Here is a 16,713-nt window from a genome sequence, read left to right on the forward strand (position 1 = left end):
CACAGGCATAGTACCGACAAAACTTAATCGTCAAAATTACATCACTTGGCGTAGTTTGTTTATCCCTGTTGATCTTTGTCCACCTCAGCTTGTGTGCGATTCATCTGGATCTCAAGTTCATAATCCGGCTTTTGATCTTTGGTGTGAAAGTGATCAAATCTTGATGATTTGGATTAACTCGACACTTGCTAAAGATCTCATTCTTCTCATTATTGGTATGGATGATTCCAGATCTCTCTGCAATCACTTGAACGTCACTTTGCTGGTGCTTCTCGCACTCATGTTCATAGCTTGCGTTCAAAAATCCAGACTATCCAAAAAGGAGATTCATCTATGTCTTATTATCTTAACTCTCTCAAAGAAATTTTTGATAAGGTAGTTGTTGCTGGTGAACCAATCTCCGAGTTTGATTTGGTTGGTTACATTCTTTCTGGTCCTTCTAATGACTATGAGTCTTTCATTAACTCAATTGAAACATGGACTAAATCGGTGATTACTGATGAACTGCATGGAATGCTTCTCAGTAAGGAAATTTCTCTTCAAAAACACAAAACATGAGCTTCTTCATCCACTGCTCCCTTTCATGGTTTTGCTACTCAGCAAGGTTCTCCTGGATCTAATTCCTACAAAGGTAATTCTCGTGGTATATTTCAGAATCGAAATCGATTCAATCAGAATCGTAATTTTGGTGCCAATCAAAATTGTAACAACAACACATCATGGAATATTATTGGACCTGGACCTGGTTTCTCTAAATCTCATTTCTCTGCTGCAAACAACTACAACTCTGGACAATCTGGTGTGAACAACACTCATTACAATTCTGGTCAATCATCTCTTCTGTCTGGCCGAAATCTTCAATGTCAATTATGTCTTCAATTTGGCCATAAAGCTCTCACATGTAATAGGCTCTCTCAAATTGCTTCTCAGTAGTCTCACAGTGGTCTTATGGGCATGACAGATGCCACTTCTCCTCCTCCAAGTTATTGGCTTGCTAACAATGGTGCATGTCATCATGTCACTCCAAATCCAGCCTCTCTAAACTCTGTCATTCTTTACACAGGCAGTGAGCAACTCTTTGTTGGAAATGGTAAAGGTCTGTGCATTTCACACATTGGCTCTACTTTACTTAGTACAACCAATGTTATTTTTAAACTCAATGATGTGTTGCTAGTTCCTCAAGCATCTCATAACCTATTGTCAGTTTACAAATTTGAGAATGATAATTGGTGTTCTCTGACCTTCGATCGATATGGATTTTATATCAAGGACCTAAGCACTGAGATGATGCTTTTCCAGGGCCCCTGTGGAGTTGGCTTATACCCCTTCTATTGGAAGGCCTCCAATGGCATTTCTGGGATTGTTTTATCTCCTCAAGCTTTTATGATTGCTAAAGCTGATGTTCACACATGACATAAAATACTAGAACATCTCTTTAGTCCTACTTTACATACTGTTGTCACTAAGAATCAATTACCTATTATTGGTTATATTAATAAATTGTCCATATGTTCTAATTGCCAATTAGGGAAGGCTTCTAGACTTCCATTTTCATCTTTGCCTTATACTTCCACTAGGCCATTTCATTTACTACATGTTGATGTATGGGGTCCTTCTCCCACTCATTCATGTACTGGATATAGATTATACCTTATTCTGGTAGATGACTACACGAAATACAGTTGGCTTTATCTTATGGTCTATAAATCTGATGTATATTTTGTGTTTAAGATTTTTGTTTCCAAAGTCCAGAACTTCTTTGAATGCAAGATTCAATGCCTCATATCTGATTCAAGGGGTGAGTTTTTAAGTAAACAGTTTCAAATTTTCCTTAATGATCAAGGTATTACTCATCAATTAAGTTGTCTTTATACCCTTGAGCAGAATAAGTGTGCAGAGATGACGCATAGACATGTTGTTGAAATGGGTAGAACCTTACTTTCTCAAAGTGGTTTGCCTTTTAAATTCTGGATAGAGGCTTTTCAAACTTCAGTTTATCTCATCAATCGATTACCACCACAGAATTCAGTTAGTAGTCTTTTGGAATTACTCTTCAATGCTACTTCTAGGTATCATACTCTGAAGGCTTTTGGATGTGCTTGTTATCCCTAGTTATAACCTTATTGCTCCAACAAATTGGATGTTAAAAGCAATCAATGTGTATTCTTGGGTTACAGTCTTAATCACAATGGTTATAGGTGTCTTGATCTTGTAACTAACAAGGTTTATATTTCAAGACATGTGACTTTTGTTGAGCAACTCTTCCCATTTAAGACTGGTCTCTCTTCAGTTTCTCATTCCTCTATAACACATTCATCCACAAGTTATTCTTCTACAAATGCTCAAGTTACTCTTACTCTTCGAGTTATTTCTTTCTCCAGTGTTCCATCTACCTTACCAACAAGTATTTCAAGTACTTCATCAACAAGTTTCTCATCTAAAACCTCTCATCATTAGCTAGTCTCTATTAATCCAGAGGTTTACTTTTCCAGTTATTTCCTTATCCAGTGTTTCATCTACCTTACCAACAAGTATTTCAACTACTTCATCAGCAAGTTTCTCATCTGAAACCTCTGATCATCAGCCAGTCTCTATTATTCCAGAGGTTTCTCCCTCTATCTCTAATTATCAGCAATATTCTATTTCTGTCAATGCTCATCCAATGATTACAAGAGCAAAAGCAGGAATTCACAAACCTAAGGTTTTCACTGCCACCAAACATCAACTTCCAAATGATATTGATTCTCTCACAAGACTTCCTCCTACTCCAACTACATTTTTGCAAGCCTCTAAGAATCCCAAATGGATGGCAGCCATGAATGATGAATTTCAAGCTTTACAAATTACAAAGACTTGGGGTCTAGTTCCCTTCAATTCAAGGTACAACTTAGTTGGCTGCAAGTGGGTGTTTAAGATCAAACACAAACCTAATGGTTCAATTGAAAGGTATCAAGCACGGCTAGTAGCTAATAGATTCCATCAACAAGAATACATTGACTTTTATGAGACATTTAGCCCGGTTGCCAAACCTACTACTATACGCATTCTATTATCCATAGATGTCACTTATGACTGGTTCATTCATTAACTTGATGTGAGCAATGCATTCCTGCATGGTACATTGAAAAAGGCAGTCTGTATGGTTCAGCCCCGTGGCTTTGTGGATTCTACTAGGCCAACTCATGTCTGTCAACTTAAGAGGTCTCTTTATGGCCTTAAACAGGCACTTAGGGCCTGGTATGATGCTTTCTATTTTGCCATTTTATCATTGGGTTTCTCTCCATCCCTCTTAGACACTAATCTATTCATCAAGAAAGATTTCTCAATTACTTTCCTCTTGGTGTATGTTGATGACTTCATCATAATTGGCAGCTCTAATTCAGTTTGTCAATCCCTTATTTCTCAACTGCATATTATGTTCCCTGTCAATGACTTAGGTGACATTCACTATTTATTGGGCATTGAAGTTCATAGATCTACCAAGGGATTATTTTTGAACCAATCTAAATATGCATTGGACCTTCTTTCCAAAACTGATATGATTGGTGTTAAACCATGTTCTACACCTGTTAGTTCTACACAACTTGATCACTTAGGCACATTCTCTGATCCTACCTTCTACAAGTCCACTATAGGTGCACTCCAATATTTGACATAGACAAAGCCTGATTTAGCATTTGCTGTTAATCAAGTCTGTCAATACATGCATGCTCCTCGGACAATTCATTTACAAGCAGTTAAACAGATTCTTCGATACTTAAAAGGTACAATTGATTCAAGATTATGGTTTACTAAGGGATCTCAGTACCTAACAGCTTGGACTGATGCAGATTGGGCAAGGTGCCCTGTTGACAGAAGGTCCACCAGTGGATATTGTGTTTTTCTTGGTCCAAATCTTATCTCTTAGAGTGCAAAGAAACAAAACACAGTTGCAAGGTCATCTACAGAGGTAGAATACAAATCCTTGCAAACACATCTGCTGAACTTACTTGGGTGTGCAAAATTCTACAAGATATCTCTTTTCCTTTGCAAAAAAAATCCTGCTATCTTCTATGAAAATAAGAATGCTATTGCCTTGGCCTTCAATCCAATTTTTCATGCTATAACTAAACACATAGAGATTGACTATCACGACATTCGAGAAAAGGTTCTCTCTGGGCATGTTACTGTTCATCATGTTGCTTCTCTACATCAAATTGCAGATATCTTCACCAAATCCTTGCATACTGATAGGTTTGCGGATTTGACTTCCAAGCTTGCAGTTAGATCATCTAACTTTAGCTTGAGGGGGTGTGTTAAGGATAAAGAAGAGCCACCAGATTAAATCTTAGCTTAGCTATTAAGATAAGATTGTTAGCTTAGCTATTAAGATAAGGTTGTTAGGAAATGGAGTTAGTTAACAGCCAATATTTTAATGTATTTATACATGTGTATACTCATTCATTCATATATGAAAATACAAAACCTTAATTACTTTCTCTCTCTACAATATTTCTCTCCCTCTCTCTCCCTCTCTCTCTCTCTTCAATTTTCCTCAGAATCATGAGTTTCTACAATCCTCACGAAGGCGTTACCTCCGATTTAAGTGGTGTTTTAATAGGGATGATATTCAAATGAAGACTAAGAAAATGAATAGTTTTCAATTATATAGTCTATACAGTAAAAATATGTTATTTATAAAAAAAAATGAGATATGCACATTCATTTATGGGATGCAAGTATTATCCAATCAAGATTTACGCCAATTATAAGGGATTATATTGGTAATCATTGCAAATCCTCGCGAAGGCGTTTCCTCCGATTATAAGGGACGTCAAACAAAGCTTAGGGCGTTATGTCCCATGTTCCTTCATAATCTCATTCTCTTTCGTTTTTATTTCATTTTTTTTTATTTTGAATTGAAAAGTTGCATATGTATTTATTTTATTGAAAAACTGCGTATGTCTTTGATTCTTTCAACAGTATTTTTAATTGTTTTATACCTTTAACCTTTTTATCAAACATGGAGGTTTTTGTGGATGTCTTACTTCAAGACGCTATCGGTTTACTTTCACCAATTATGTGGGATATAATATTGGTAATCATAGCAATAATGTTTGATAAAATAATATTTCTTACTTTTGTATGTATAATTGGCATGAATTCTTCTAGGTGCCTCGAATTCAATATGGCCATGTTCTCATTAGTTTGATCACCACATTTTAAACACAAATTATTTTTCGTACTTTTCTATCCAAACAAATGTTTATTTTATATTTCTTCATTTTTTTTTTAATTTGCATTTCCATTATTTTGAATCTTTTTTTTTTTTTTAACTCAATTTTTTATTTCCAATTTTAAAATTCATAATACAAATAAGGAACCAGCCCTCAAACTCATCCTAGACTCGTGTATTATAAAGATGAATGTGGTGTTAAAGGTAAACATCAAAGTTACGATGTTTGTTTTATTAGTGAGGGTTGAAATATTAAACTTGGAATCTCTTGGGCACCGTTTGTTAGGCCTCCTTAGAGGGGGCTGGCTTAGCCGGCATTGCAATTCCATGTTTGGCGTGGGACAAGATTAGCAAAAAATGATGCTAAGTCTTAACTCGTGTCAACTAAATGCCTCACTAAGTCGCGTTATCTAACCCTGAGTGAACGCATGATGTTACCGGGACTATTCTCGCTTACAACTTCATGCTCTCGCAGAAAGCAGTGTTCGTCGTAGCCCCCCTTCCACGGACTCCTACATCGCCGTTTCGTTGATCTCCTACAAAACTAGGCCAAATTGAGAGCCGCCACCACCCCTGATCTGGAACCCATTAGCTACATTTTTATCTCTCGTTATTAACTCTGGAACCCATCTATCATATATTGCAAAATAACGAAAATGTTCTCTCTTGTGTTCTATGGCAAGAAAGTTTATGGGTTTGGCTGGGTTTTTCATGTTGTTCAAATGAAGTTATGACTTTGGGTTTGATTAATTTACTAGGTTCTTTCCTATTTGTTCCACAGTAATCAAATATTTTCATGGGTTTTGCTTCCCAAAGAAGAAGAACGGCTTTGAGAAAGAAACAATGGTCTTGCTTGCTTTATGAACATGACTTCGTATCTCTTTGCGAGGAAGAAGGGCAGATGACTGATGTTAATTCATTTTTTGTTTCTTACTTTTTAGTTTTTTTAAGGGCAAAAGTAAATTAATAAATGGTCAAACAAATATTTTTAGGATTACTTAGGTTTTTATAAATAGAAATACCTACAAAATAAAATTGTAATAATCAAATAAAATGAATGTTCTTATTGTCATGTTTCTTAGTCCGGTGATGTACCAAACGCTTTATAATTTTTATCCAGCTTAGTCCAAGCCAAGTAAATCCAGCTTAAACTCTGAAGTTAGTTCAGTCCAAGATACTCTGGTACAACAAACGCACCCTTAAGGTATTGAAAATACCATTAGACTAAGAGGTTTTTTTTTTTTTTTTTTTTTTTTTGTCCGAGATTCGCAGTTAGTTGGTCAAATGCTTCATAATTAGCTGCTCAACAATATTATATTATCTATTGTCAAATGCTCCATAATTAGCTGCTTAACAATATTATATTATCTATTGTCAAATGCTCCATAATTAGCTGCTTAACAATATTATATTATCTATTACCAACTATTAGTTTAATACTACCTACGGTCTAAGTGGGCGATACTTTTTACTTGTAAAAGAGGTTTGATTCATAGAGATAGTGACTCAGTGCGATTCTCCTTTGAATGCTTAGTTATGTCTACTATATATCTTCACCCTTTTCTTTAGCGTACAGGATCTTCTCCCTTAAACAAAATGAATATAGAAAAAAAAATATATGGACCTGTCAAGAAATTCATTACGTTTGTAAACCGTCTTTGTACAATTCCTGCAGTACAAACAAAATAGATATGGAACTGTTTAGATCGGCACACTCAATTTAGTGCATGATTACCAAAAGAGAAATGGTATATCGGCTTGAGTTTTTTTGTCTAAATAGATGTTAATCGTAATTAGTGGCATAACACAAACTAATTGCCACATATGACAACAAAATTTAATGCACAAAAAATTACTGTAAATTACGAGAATATGCGACTTTGTGAGTTCAACAACGTGTGGTGGGCACTTAAAAAAACAACGTACGGTGGAAAACCTGAAAATTTTATAATTGAAACGATAATGATTAAATGAAACGTCTACAAAAATCAATTTGTAGGTTGATGAAGAATAAATAAATAAATAAATCAAGGTACGTAGCACGTCAGAAGTTGAATAAGCGTACCAACCGGGTCTGATTTTGCCTATAAAACGACACGCAATGAGTTTGTAGATGGACAAGTGCAGGAAGAGTAGTAGAAAAACAAAAGAGATGGCGGAGAAAGTGGCGATCCCGACAGAGGGGGAGACAGAAGAAGCAAAAGAAATAACGAACCAGCAACTGAAGGAGAGAAAAGGATCATGGGCAAAGTTGCGCCATGTCGACTCTCTCAATTTGGAGGCCGGAAGAGTGTCCATGAATGGAAGGCACGGCTCACAGGTCAGTCTAGGTTATTAGCTACCATGCATCATTTCTTTTCCAGGTCAAGGCTACCATGCATCATATTGCAGCATGGATTTCAAAGTTTTAGTTAATTACTTGAAATATTTTTACCATCTCCGACAAAGCATACAAGTACGAGAAGCAGATTTGAACAAGATCAAATTCGATAGAATAAGGTGAAATCCAACTTCAAAAATTTAATTGATAGTCTGAATAAGGTTACAATTTAAAAGCCAATATGACCAATGTAATGTAACATAACCCCAGAAACTTAATTGTATTCCAACTAATAAAATATTGAAATTTAATTGGAAATGAATTAAACATATAATTAAATATCTAAAACGTCATAAAATATTGAAATTTGTTGGAATCCGTCCACGTTTATAAAAAAAAATTTCCATGTATCTGGAACATAAGTTGACTTGAAATTCCCAACTAATACAGTTGTGACAGCTAGCCGTTTCAATTAAAAATTTGCCACGTTGTTTTTTAAGTTTTCTGTTGAGTAACCAGAATTTTTTATTTTCTGAATTCCAAATTTACCCCTAATTGTATTCCAACTTTACCCCTTCTACGCCAAACACCCACCTCAACCGTCGCCCTGTGACTCTGCCGGCGACACCCAATACCTTTTTTACTCTTCCCTCTCTTTCTCTCCTACTCTTATGTCGACATGTAACCCGATGATACTCACGGCACCCTCAGATCTGTTGTCGCCGGCCTCCGATTCAAGGGCTTGTGAGGTCAGCGCAATCCCCATCGGTTAATCCTGTTTTTTTTCTTATTTTAAATTATTTTTATATTTGATTGATCTAAAAAATAATAAAGCATGAGTAAAATTGTAAAGATGAAATTGATGGTTTTACGGGAGGAATGGTGGCAATGGTAGTCGGCGCGGATAGTGAAGAAGGAGAAAGGGTGGTGGGTCTATCTCGGGAACTGGACTGTTTCTTTATTTTTTTCAAAATAATTAACTTTTAAAAGAGTTATTCTATTTTAATTGTTACTTTACAGATGTCAATAAGTGAATACTGGGGAACACCACTTGCCATGCTTGTGTGTATACCTGTCATCTTGAAAAATTCCTCCACGTTCAGATTGGGTTGTTGCATAGCAACTTTTCTTGTAAATATAATTATTAAATAAAGTTAATTTTATTGTAAAATTAATTGATAATATAAAAATTAATTATCAATGATAAGCATATACAAAATTCATCAATGAATTGTCATGCCAAACCAAAGCTTTTAATCCAATTGCTCGAAAGGTCCTAAAGATCCATTTTCAAAATATGACAGTATCAAATAACCTTTTAAATCACAAATTACCAATTCTTCAATTTTTTTTTTTTTTTTTTTTGGGTGATCGCTGTTTTAGTTTTATTGATGTAAAATACCCCAATTTATGAGCAACAACAATCTCAACTATTCATGTATGGTATTATCTTGTTATGTAATACCAATATATAGTAGGGGTTTTTGGATTTTAGTGTTTAAATAAGATTCTGTTTAGATTTTAACATGGATGGTTTTATATAAGTCCTTATTAGGTTGTTTATTGCATGGCTTAACCAAATTCCTCATTCCATTAATGTAAAATATATCGTTGTACTAAAAATATATATATATATATATATATATATATATATATATATTTATAGCAAATTTACTATACATTTCTATCCATCCATAATATTATTTTTTTTTTTTTGGTGCTCCATCCAATCATATTAATAGATAAAAATTTATTCAAAATTCAATTTTTTTATAATTAAAAAAGTCAACAACAATACAAAAACAATTTATATTTAAAAAACTCATAGGTATGATTGTTCGGTACGTAGTTTTGGTACGACTATATCGGTACATAAGTTTCGGTACGATTGTATCATACATAAGTTTTTGTACGATTGTATAGGTATAAATTTCAATACGAAAGTCTCGGTACATAAGTTTTGGGGTATATAAGTTTCGGTACGAATGTTGATACATAAGTTTTGGTACAAATGTGTCGGTACGTAACATGCATATACATATATATAGAGAAATTCACGCACAATGAAAAATAGATGATAATATCTGACTTTTACTTAATAATAATTATCAAAAAATATTTTTATTGTTTATAGAAATAAATATATAACCTACGCACAAAAAGCTCAATAATTATTATAACCTAATTAATATTTGAACGTTAAAATTAAATACCAAGGATTAAGTTAGTTTTTAATTTTATACACGGTTTTATTCTAAAAGTAATCTTCTTTAGGGATTGAAATATAGAATTTTCTATATATAGTATGAAAAGTGATCAAATAGGTTGGTGCAAATAGTAAGACTTCTTCAAATTTATACTTTGATCCACTTTTGTTGCAGGTAAATAACTGGCATAGAACATTGAGTTTGGCATTTCAGAGCATGGGGATTGTGTATGGGGACATAGGGACGTCTCCGCTCTATGTGTATGCTACCACTTTCACTGATGGTATTGACAACACTGACGATGTTATAGGAGTATTGTCTCTCATCATCTATACCATAGCGCTCGTACCCCTACTTAAGTATGTCTTCATCGTGCTATGGGCTAATGACAATGGTGATGGTAAGATTGATACCCATCAAACTTTGTTTTAAGTGATGTGATGGTATTACATTTTTTTATATTTGACATCTAATCTCATTCATACATGGCTCGTATACGCGACACTTAGGCCTGACGTTTGTGTTGTGTTTTTTGCGCTCATATCGTTTTCATGACATACATGATCTTAATGGGTTGTGTTGTGTAACACTCGTTAAAATGAACAGGTAATATGATTTGACCTGGACTCGACTTGCTAATATTAACGAGTAATATGACCCGACCTGTTATTCGTTAAAGAAAAATATATTTCACTTCAATAAATAATCAAATGAGAAGCGTAACACTAAATTAGTATTTACATACTATATTGTCACATAAATATTAATTCAAACATAAAAACAGATTTGTCTTTCAAGTATTATATACCCAAAATAAGAGTTTAATGAAAAAATATTAGTACATTACTATAAAATATCAAATGTTCAAGGATATGCAAAATGAAGGGAGATTAAATCCTATGGCTATGTTGAAGTAAGATTTTTTTAATAGTTTTTAATTAATGTAGAAGTGTAAAAAATTTAATTTAATTTAATTTAAAAAATAAAAATAAATAAAAATAAAAATAAAAAACAAACAAACAAACGATTGTAATGACAAGCCCTACAACTTTTGTGGAGAGGTCAACTCTGAAATTCATCTCCATAATCCCATAAATAATAGTTTTTAGTTTAACCGTTAATTGTCGTTTACGTTTATGCTACATTCTTCTCACCGTTTTTTTTTTCTTTTCAAATTTTCTTTATTGAAAACATGATATTTTAGAAGACACAGAAAGATGAACAATTCAAATCGTTGATATCACATTTAGACTTTTACAGTTAATGAAAATATTGCTCTGAGTTTATAAAGTCTCTAGAAACTATATAACATCCCTCAAATTTCAATTGACCATAAACATCTGGACATGATATCAACGATCCAAACCGTCCATTTTTCTGCATCCATTAAAAGATCATGCCTTTTAAAAAAGAAAATTTAAATATGGTGAGAAGAATAGAGCGTATACGACAATCGATAGTTATATATAAATCTAGGGTTTTGGATTACAGTGTAGAATTTCAGTGTTGACCGCTTTACGAAAGTTGTAAAGCTTGTCATTCGAAGCGATTTTATAAATATATTTTTTTTTTTTACATTTTTCATATTTCTACACTAATTATTATGAATTTTTATTAATTAGGCACTCAAACAAAAAAACACTATTAGTGAGGGTTTAGAAGGTTTTAAAAATATAAATAACGATGTAATCATTGTTTAAGCGTAGAGGACGTAATCACGAGCTTCTATATATTCTTTTTACATTTTTCACTTGTACATTAATTATTATGAATTTTTATTTATTTTGAACTCCCCCCAAAATACTGTTCACGAGGGTTTGTAGGGTTTTAAAAATTCAAACAACGATGTATGTATCATCAAAGCGTAAAAGATATAATCATGAGCGTTTCCATATTTTTCACATTTTTCATACATATAAATTAATTATTATGAATTTTTTAATGTGTTGTTTTTTTTTTAATCACACTTATGTGAGATTAAATAATATGGTTGTTGTAGTAACTAGTAAGGTTTTTATAATAGTTTAAAATTATCAAACTACTTGTTTTCTTAACGGGTTGAAATGGGTTACTCGGGGATAAACCTGATAAGAACCCGGTATTAACGAGTTATTAACGGAGGACCCTACAATGACACGATTAATTAACGTGTTAACCCAAAACTAGTTATTTTTGTGTCGTTTCAATTCAGATTATCGGATCGTGCAAGAAATTACCAAGTCACCGTCATTAACTTAATATATTCATCATTAATAAATTACCTAAACAAACTAATTGAGTATATTAACTTGTAGGGGGAACATTTGCACTGTATTCCTTGATATGCCGACATGCGAAGGTGAGCTTAACTCCAAATAACCAACCAGAAGACAGGGAGCTATCTAACTACAAACTTGAAACACCGTCCAATGAGTTAAAACGATCCCAAAGCATCAAGAAGAAGCTCGAGAATAGTAAGATTGCCAAATACATCCTTTTCCTTGTCACCATTATGGGAACTTCAATGGTTATTGGAGATGGGGTTCTTACTCCTTGCATTTCAGGTAATTAGCTAGTATTTAAATTGGCACACAACCTTGGACTTCCTTACTTATTGAACAACTAATTAATAATAATACCTTATGGATAATTTATATACAGAACAGTATGTGGGTAACTAAATGTACAAATACTTTTTTTTTTTTCTGGACAACTGTTGACCCAAAGGTGTAATTTACCTGCAGTTATTTCTGCTGTGAGCGGGATCAAGTCATTAGGCTCAGGTACTAGAATATAATATGCAAAGAGCAGTTAATTACAAATATTCACACCAACATCTTGCGTTTGAAAAAAAACATGCACATATATACAAGTTTTATAGGGTTCCCATATATTTTCTGTTAGCGGTTTCTGACACTTGCTAACATTGACTGAGAACAATCCAGATGCTGTCGTGGGGATTTCTATAGCAATCTTGATCTTACTGTTTGCTGTTCAACAATTTGGCACTGATAAAGTTGGAATCACATTTGCACCTATTATCCTGGTGTGGTTCGTGTTCATCGGTGGCATCGGTCTTTACAACTTATTCAAATATGACATTGGTGTATTACGTGCATTCAATCCAAAATACATCATCGATTTCTTTAGAAGAAATGGGAAAAAGGGATGGGTATCCCTTGGGGGAATATTTTTCTGCATTACTGGTAAATATATATTTATTAACTCCTTTTGTATACTTTTAAATTACCTAATCTCCTTGTGAATATATGGATTTAACTAGTTACATAAACTAAACCAGGGGCCGAGGCCATGTTTGCTGATCTGGGTCACTTCAGTGTCAAAGCAATCCAAGTAAGTATTACCCTATGTACTTAAATTTTTTTCATAACGCCAAGAATTATTCCTGGATCGAATATTTTTTTTATGAAATAGGTGGATTTGATATTGGTTTCTCCTAAAGAAAACTAATTTTAAGCTAGAGATGAATAATTTAATAGTAGAGAAACTGAGTTGACAATGTCCAAAATTAATACACTAAATAAATTGGATTAGTAAGGAAAACAATTAAACAGTCTTCCAATCCCATTTCTCAAACACATTCTGCGAGGTGAACTCTGTAAGTAACCAACATTTTTTCACCGTAATACGTTTGCAGGTGAGTTTCTCTTTCGTCACATTTCCTGCATTAATAATTGCATATAGTGGGCAAGCAGCATTCCTCAGAAAGTTCCCAGGGAAGGTGGAGAACACATTCTATGACTCAATACCAGGTGATTATAGTTGCCCATATCAGAAATTTTCTTATTGTGGTTACAATTGACTATGATTGAACGATTACTTAGTTAACTAACTTCGTTGGGATGTAATATTCAGACCCTTTGTACTGGCCAACGTTCGTTGTGGCGGTAGCAGCTGCCATCATTGCCAGCCAAGCTATGATAACTGGAGCATTTTCAATTATATCTCAATCCCTAAGTTTGGGTTGTTTTCCAAGAGTTAAGGTTGTTCATACCTCTGCAAAGTATGAGGGTCAAGTGTACATACCTGAGATCAATTACCTGCTCATGGTTGCTTGTGTAATAGTCACTGCAGCCTTCAAGACCACGGAAAAAATTGGCAATGCGTATGGTAAGCAGAACAAAATGCATTATCTGAAGTTACTATCTACTCTAGTGTACTAACATTTAAGTTGTAATACAGAAAATTTATAGATTGCCAAATTGACATGTCACTTTCGTGATGCAGGAATTGCAGTGGTTAGTGTTATGGTGATAACAACATGTTTGCTTACTCTAATAATGCTAGTGATATGGAAAACTAGCATATGGTTGATTGGTCTGTTCTTTATGGTGTTCTTTTGTATCGAGGTGGTTTATGCATCTGCGGTGATGTACAAATTCGTTCACGGTGGTTACCTTCCTCTGGTCTTTTCTTTTTTCCTTATGGTAATCATGGGGATTTGGCATTATGTGCACCATCAAAGATATATGTTCGAGCTCAAGAATAAGGTTTCTAGTGAATACATGAAACAATTGGCCTCTGATCCCAACATAAAGCGTGTGCCAGGAATTGGACTTCTATATTCTGAGCTTGTGCAAGGGATTCCCCCTATATTTTCTCACTTCGTTAACAACATACCGTCCATCCACTCTGTTATAGTTATTGTGTCGATCAAACCTATTCCATTCAGCAAAGTGGCATTGGAGGAAAGATTTCTATTTCGACAGTTGGAGCCAAGAGATTACCGAATGTTCCGTTGTGTAGCTAGGTATGGTTACAATGACAGAATGGAGGAACCCAAAGAGTTTGAGGAACAATTAGTTGAGAATTTGAAAGAATTTATCCGCCATGAGCACTTTGCTCGTGATGGAGAAATAACAAATGAGGCAGTTTCAACTGGACAGTCATTCAATGCTGAAGAATCAGTTCAACAAGTTAACCAACCACGTCTTTCATCTGGGCGCATTCTATCATTCAATACTGCTAGGTCAACATCTAACGGAATAGTCTCTGCACCCGTCAAAGGAGCTGCCGAGGAAATGCAGTTTGTGCAAGAGGCTATGGAGAAAGGCATAGTTTATCTGCTGGGAGAGACAGAAGTGGTGGCAGAAGCGAACTCGTCATTGTTCAAGAGGATAGTTATCAACAATGTCTACAGTTTCTTGAGGAAAAACTTTAGGCAAGGGGAGCAAATCATGAGAATCCCACGGACTAGGCTTCTCAGGGTTGGAATGACCTATGAGATATGAGATCAGTGTTTGTGAATCTGTGATCTTAAATGAACAAATAAGTCTTGCTTTAAGAGTACTTTGGGGCCAAAACCGGTGTGAGGAAACTAGTGGTTGTGTCTTGTGTGGTAGATCTTGCATAATGTTCGTGTTTCTCAATATGTTAATTTGTGTGGCTCCGACGCCAATTCACAAGCAATGTATGTTCATGCATGCCATTGGATTAGCCATAAAATTGCTTTTTGTGAGCAATTTGGTTGCTGTATATTTTTGTAAATGTTTCCACTTGATGAAGATATTATTAAGTTTAGTTCAAGTACGTAGAATTCTTATAAAAACACACGCGCGCACACAAAAATATGGCCTGTATGACACAAAAATATGGCCTTTATGACACACAAAAATAGTCACTAGTCAGGGTCTGGCTGTAGTGTTTGGTTTCTTCTTGATTTTTCGGTCGGATTGGTGTCTTTTTTATAGGACTACTGAGCCCCCACCCCCTGCGCTTCAAGAAATTCTAGTGTCTTTGCATTTATAGATACTGACATGCGGGTGCATACATTCGGTGATTCATCTTTTTTTCGACCGAGTAAATCTTAGATGTTACTGGACACGGATGTATACAACCTACGACAACGCGACATTTTCCCTTAATGTGCCCCAAGAAATTTCTAGAACGTTATGAAGTTTTAGAATTGAATATGGACCTAGAGTATATAATCCAATTTCGAATTCCTTTCTAATACAATAATTCTTTTTTTAGGGTGGTGTTATCCATACTGATTTTTATCTTCTGCACATTACTCCTATAATTTTTTGTCATCGAATTAAATGAATTAAAGATAATGAAATGACATAAATTAACAGTGTGAAAAGTAAAAAAAAAAAAAAAAAAAAAAAAAAGATGTGTGGATAGCACAATCATTTTTTTTGCTATAACGTTCACAATGTACTACAATGTGAAAGGAGACCATTCATGATGTATAAACTCATCCATAAAAGGTCAAGAAATGCAAAATAATATGTGCAATTGATCAATTTACGCGAGTGCACGATTGATCCTATCACCGTACCATCGAAATCTCTGATGTTCATTTCAACATAACCATGGTATAGAATCAAAGTGTTGAACACAATAGCAAGCGACATGATCTTGCTTCAAAAGAGATGAGTGAGGATCCTTGCCAGATCCACTTTGTGAGGATCTCGGGGATCCTCAAATCACATCTATTCATCGTACATCGTGCGGTCATAAATCATTGTAAATTTTTTATATTTAAAATTGAATATAAACAGTATCTAAAAAAAAACTGACCGCACAATGCACGATGAACGAATGTGATTGGAGGATCTCCAGAATCCTCATAAAGAGGATCCGACAAGGATCCTTTCTCAAAAGAGATTATCAATGATACCAGTAAGAAATTTGCTGGCACTAGTAAAAAAACACCCTTGCATGACGAAATTTTGCATGATGAAACACAAATCGTCGTGCAAAGTGACTTTGTGCGACGAAATCTTCGCGCAAAGTTTTTACAAAAATAAATAAATAAATAAAATATTTTTTTTTAAATCTTTGCGTGACATAATCCAAATATTTCGTCACCTAAACCAATTTATTTTCGTTTTTTATTTTGTACATATAACACTTAAGAAATTGAACGGTATATATATTTATTAAGTAGCTTTAAATTAATTATTTTAGTTCGTATCGGGTTTTTGTTAGAAAATATATATTTTAAATTGATGATCAAATTAGTT

At 34.2% G+C, this 16,713-nt stretch overlaps 1 protein-coding gene across 1 annotated transcript; it reads left to right on the top strand.

Annotated features, from left to right (window-relative positions):
- The first annotated feature begins 7,320 nt into the window (after positions 1–7,320).
- LOC137730476 (potassium transporter 5) lies at positions 7,321–15,268 on the top strand. Its single transcript, XM_068469466.2, has 9 exons — positions 7,321–7,535; positions 9,917–10,142; positions 12,037–12,285; positions 12,466–12,504; positions 12,667–12,927; positions 13,023–13,075; positions 13,380–13,494; positions 13,598–13,852; positions 13,970–15,268. Exons 1-9 carry the CDS (start codon positions 7,329–7,331, stop codon positions 14,971–14,973), a joined length of 2,409 nt encoding a protein of 802 aa, XP_068325567.2. The 5' UTR covers positions 7,321–7,328; the 3' UTR covers positions 14,974–15,268.
- The last annotated feature ends 1,445 nt before the right edge of the window (positions 15,269–16,713 follow it).

Source organism: Pyrus communis, chromosome 16 (genome assembly GCF_041283825.1).
Source record: "Pyrus communis isolate YQ-2024b chromosome 16, ASM4128382v1, whole genome shotgun sequence".
Lineage (NCBI taxonomy): Eukaryota > Viridiplantae > Streptophyta > Magnoliopsida > Rosales > Rosaceae > Pyrus > Pyrus communis.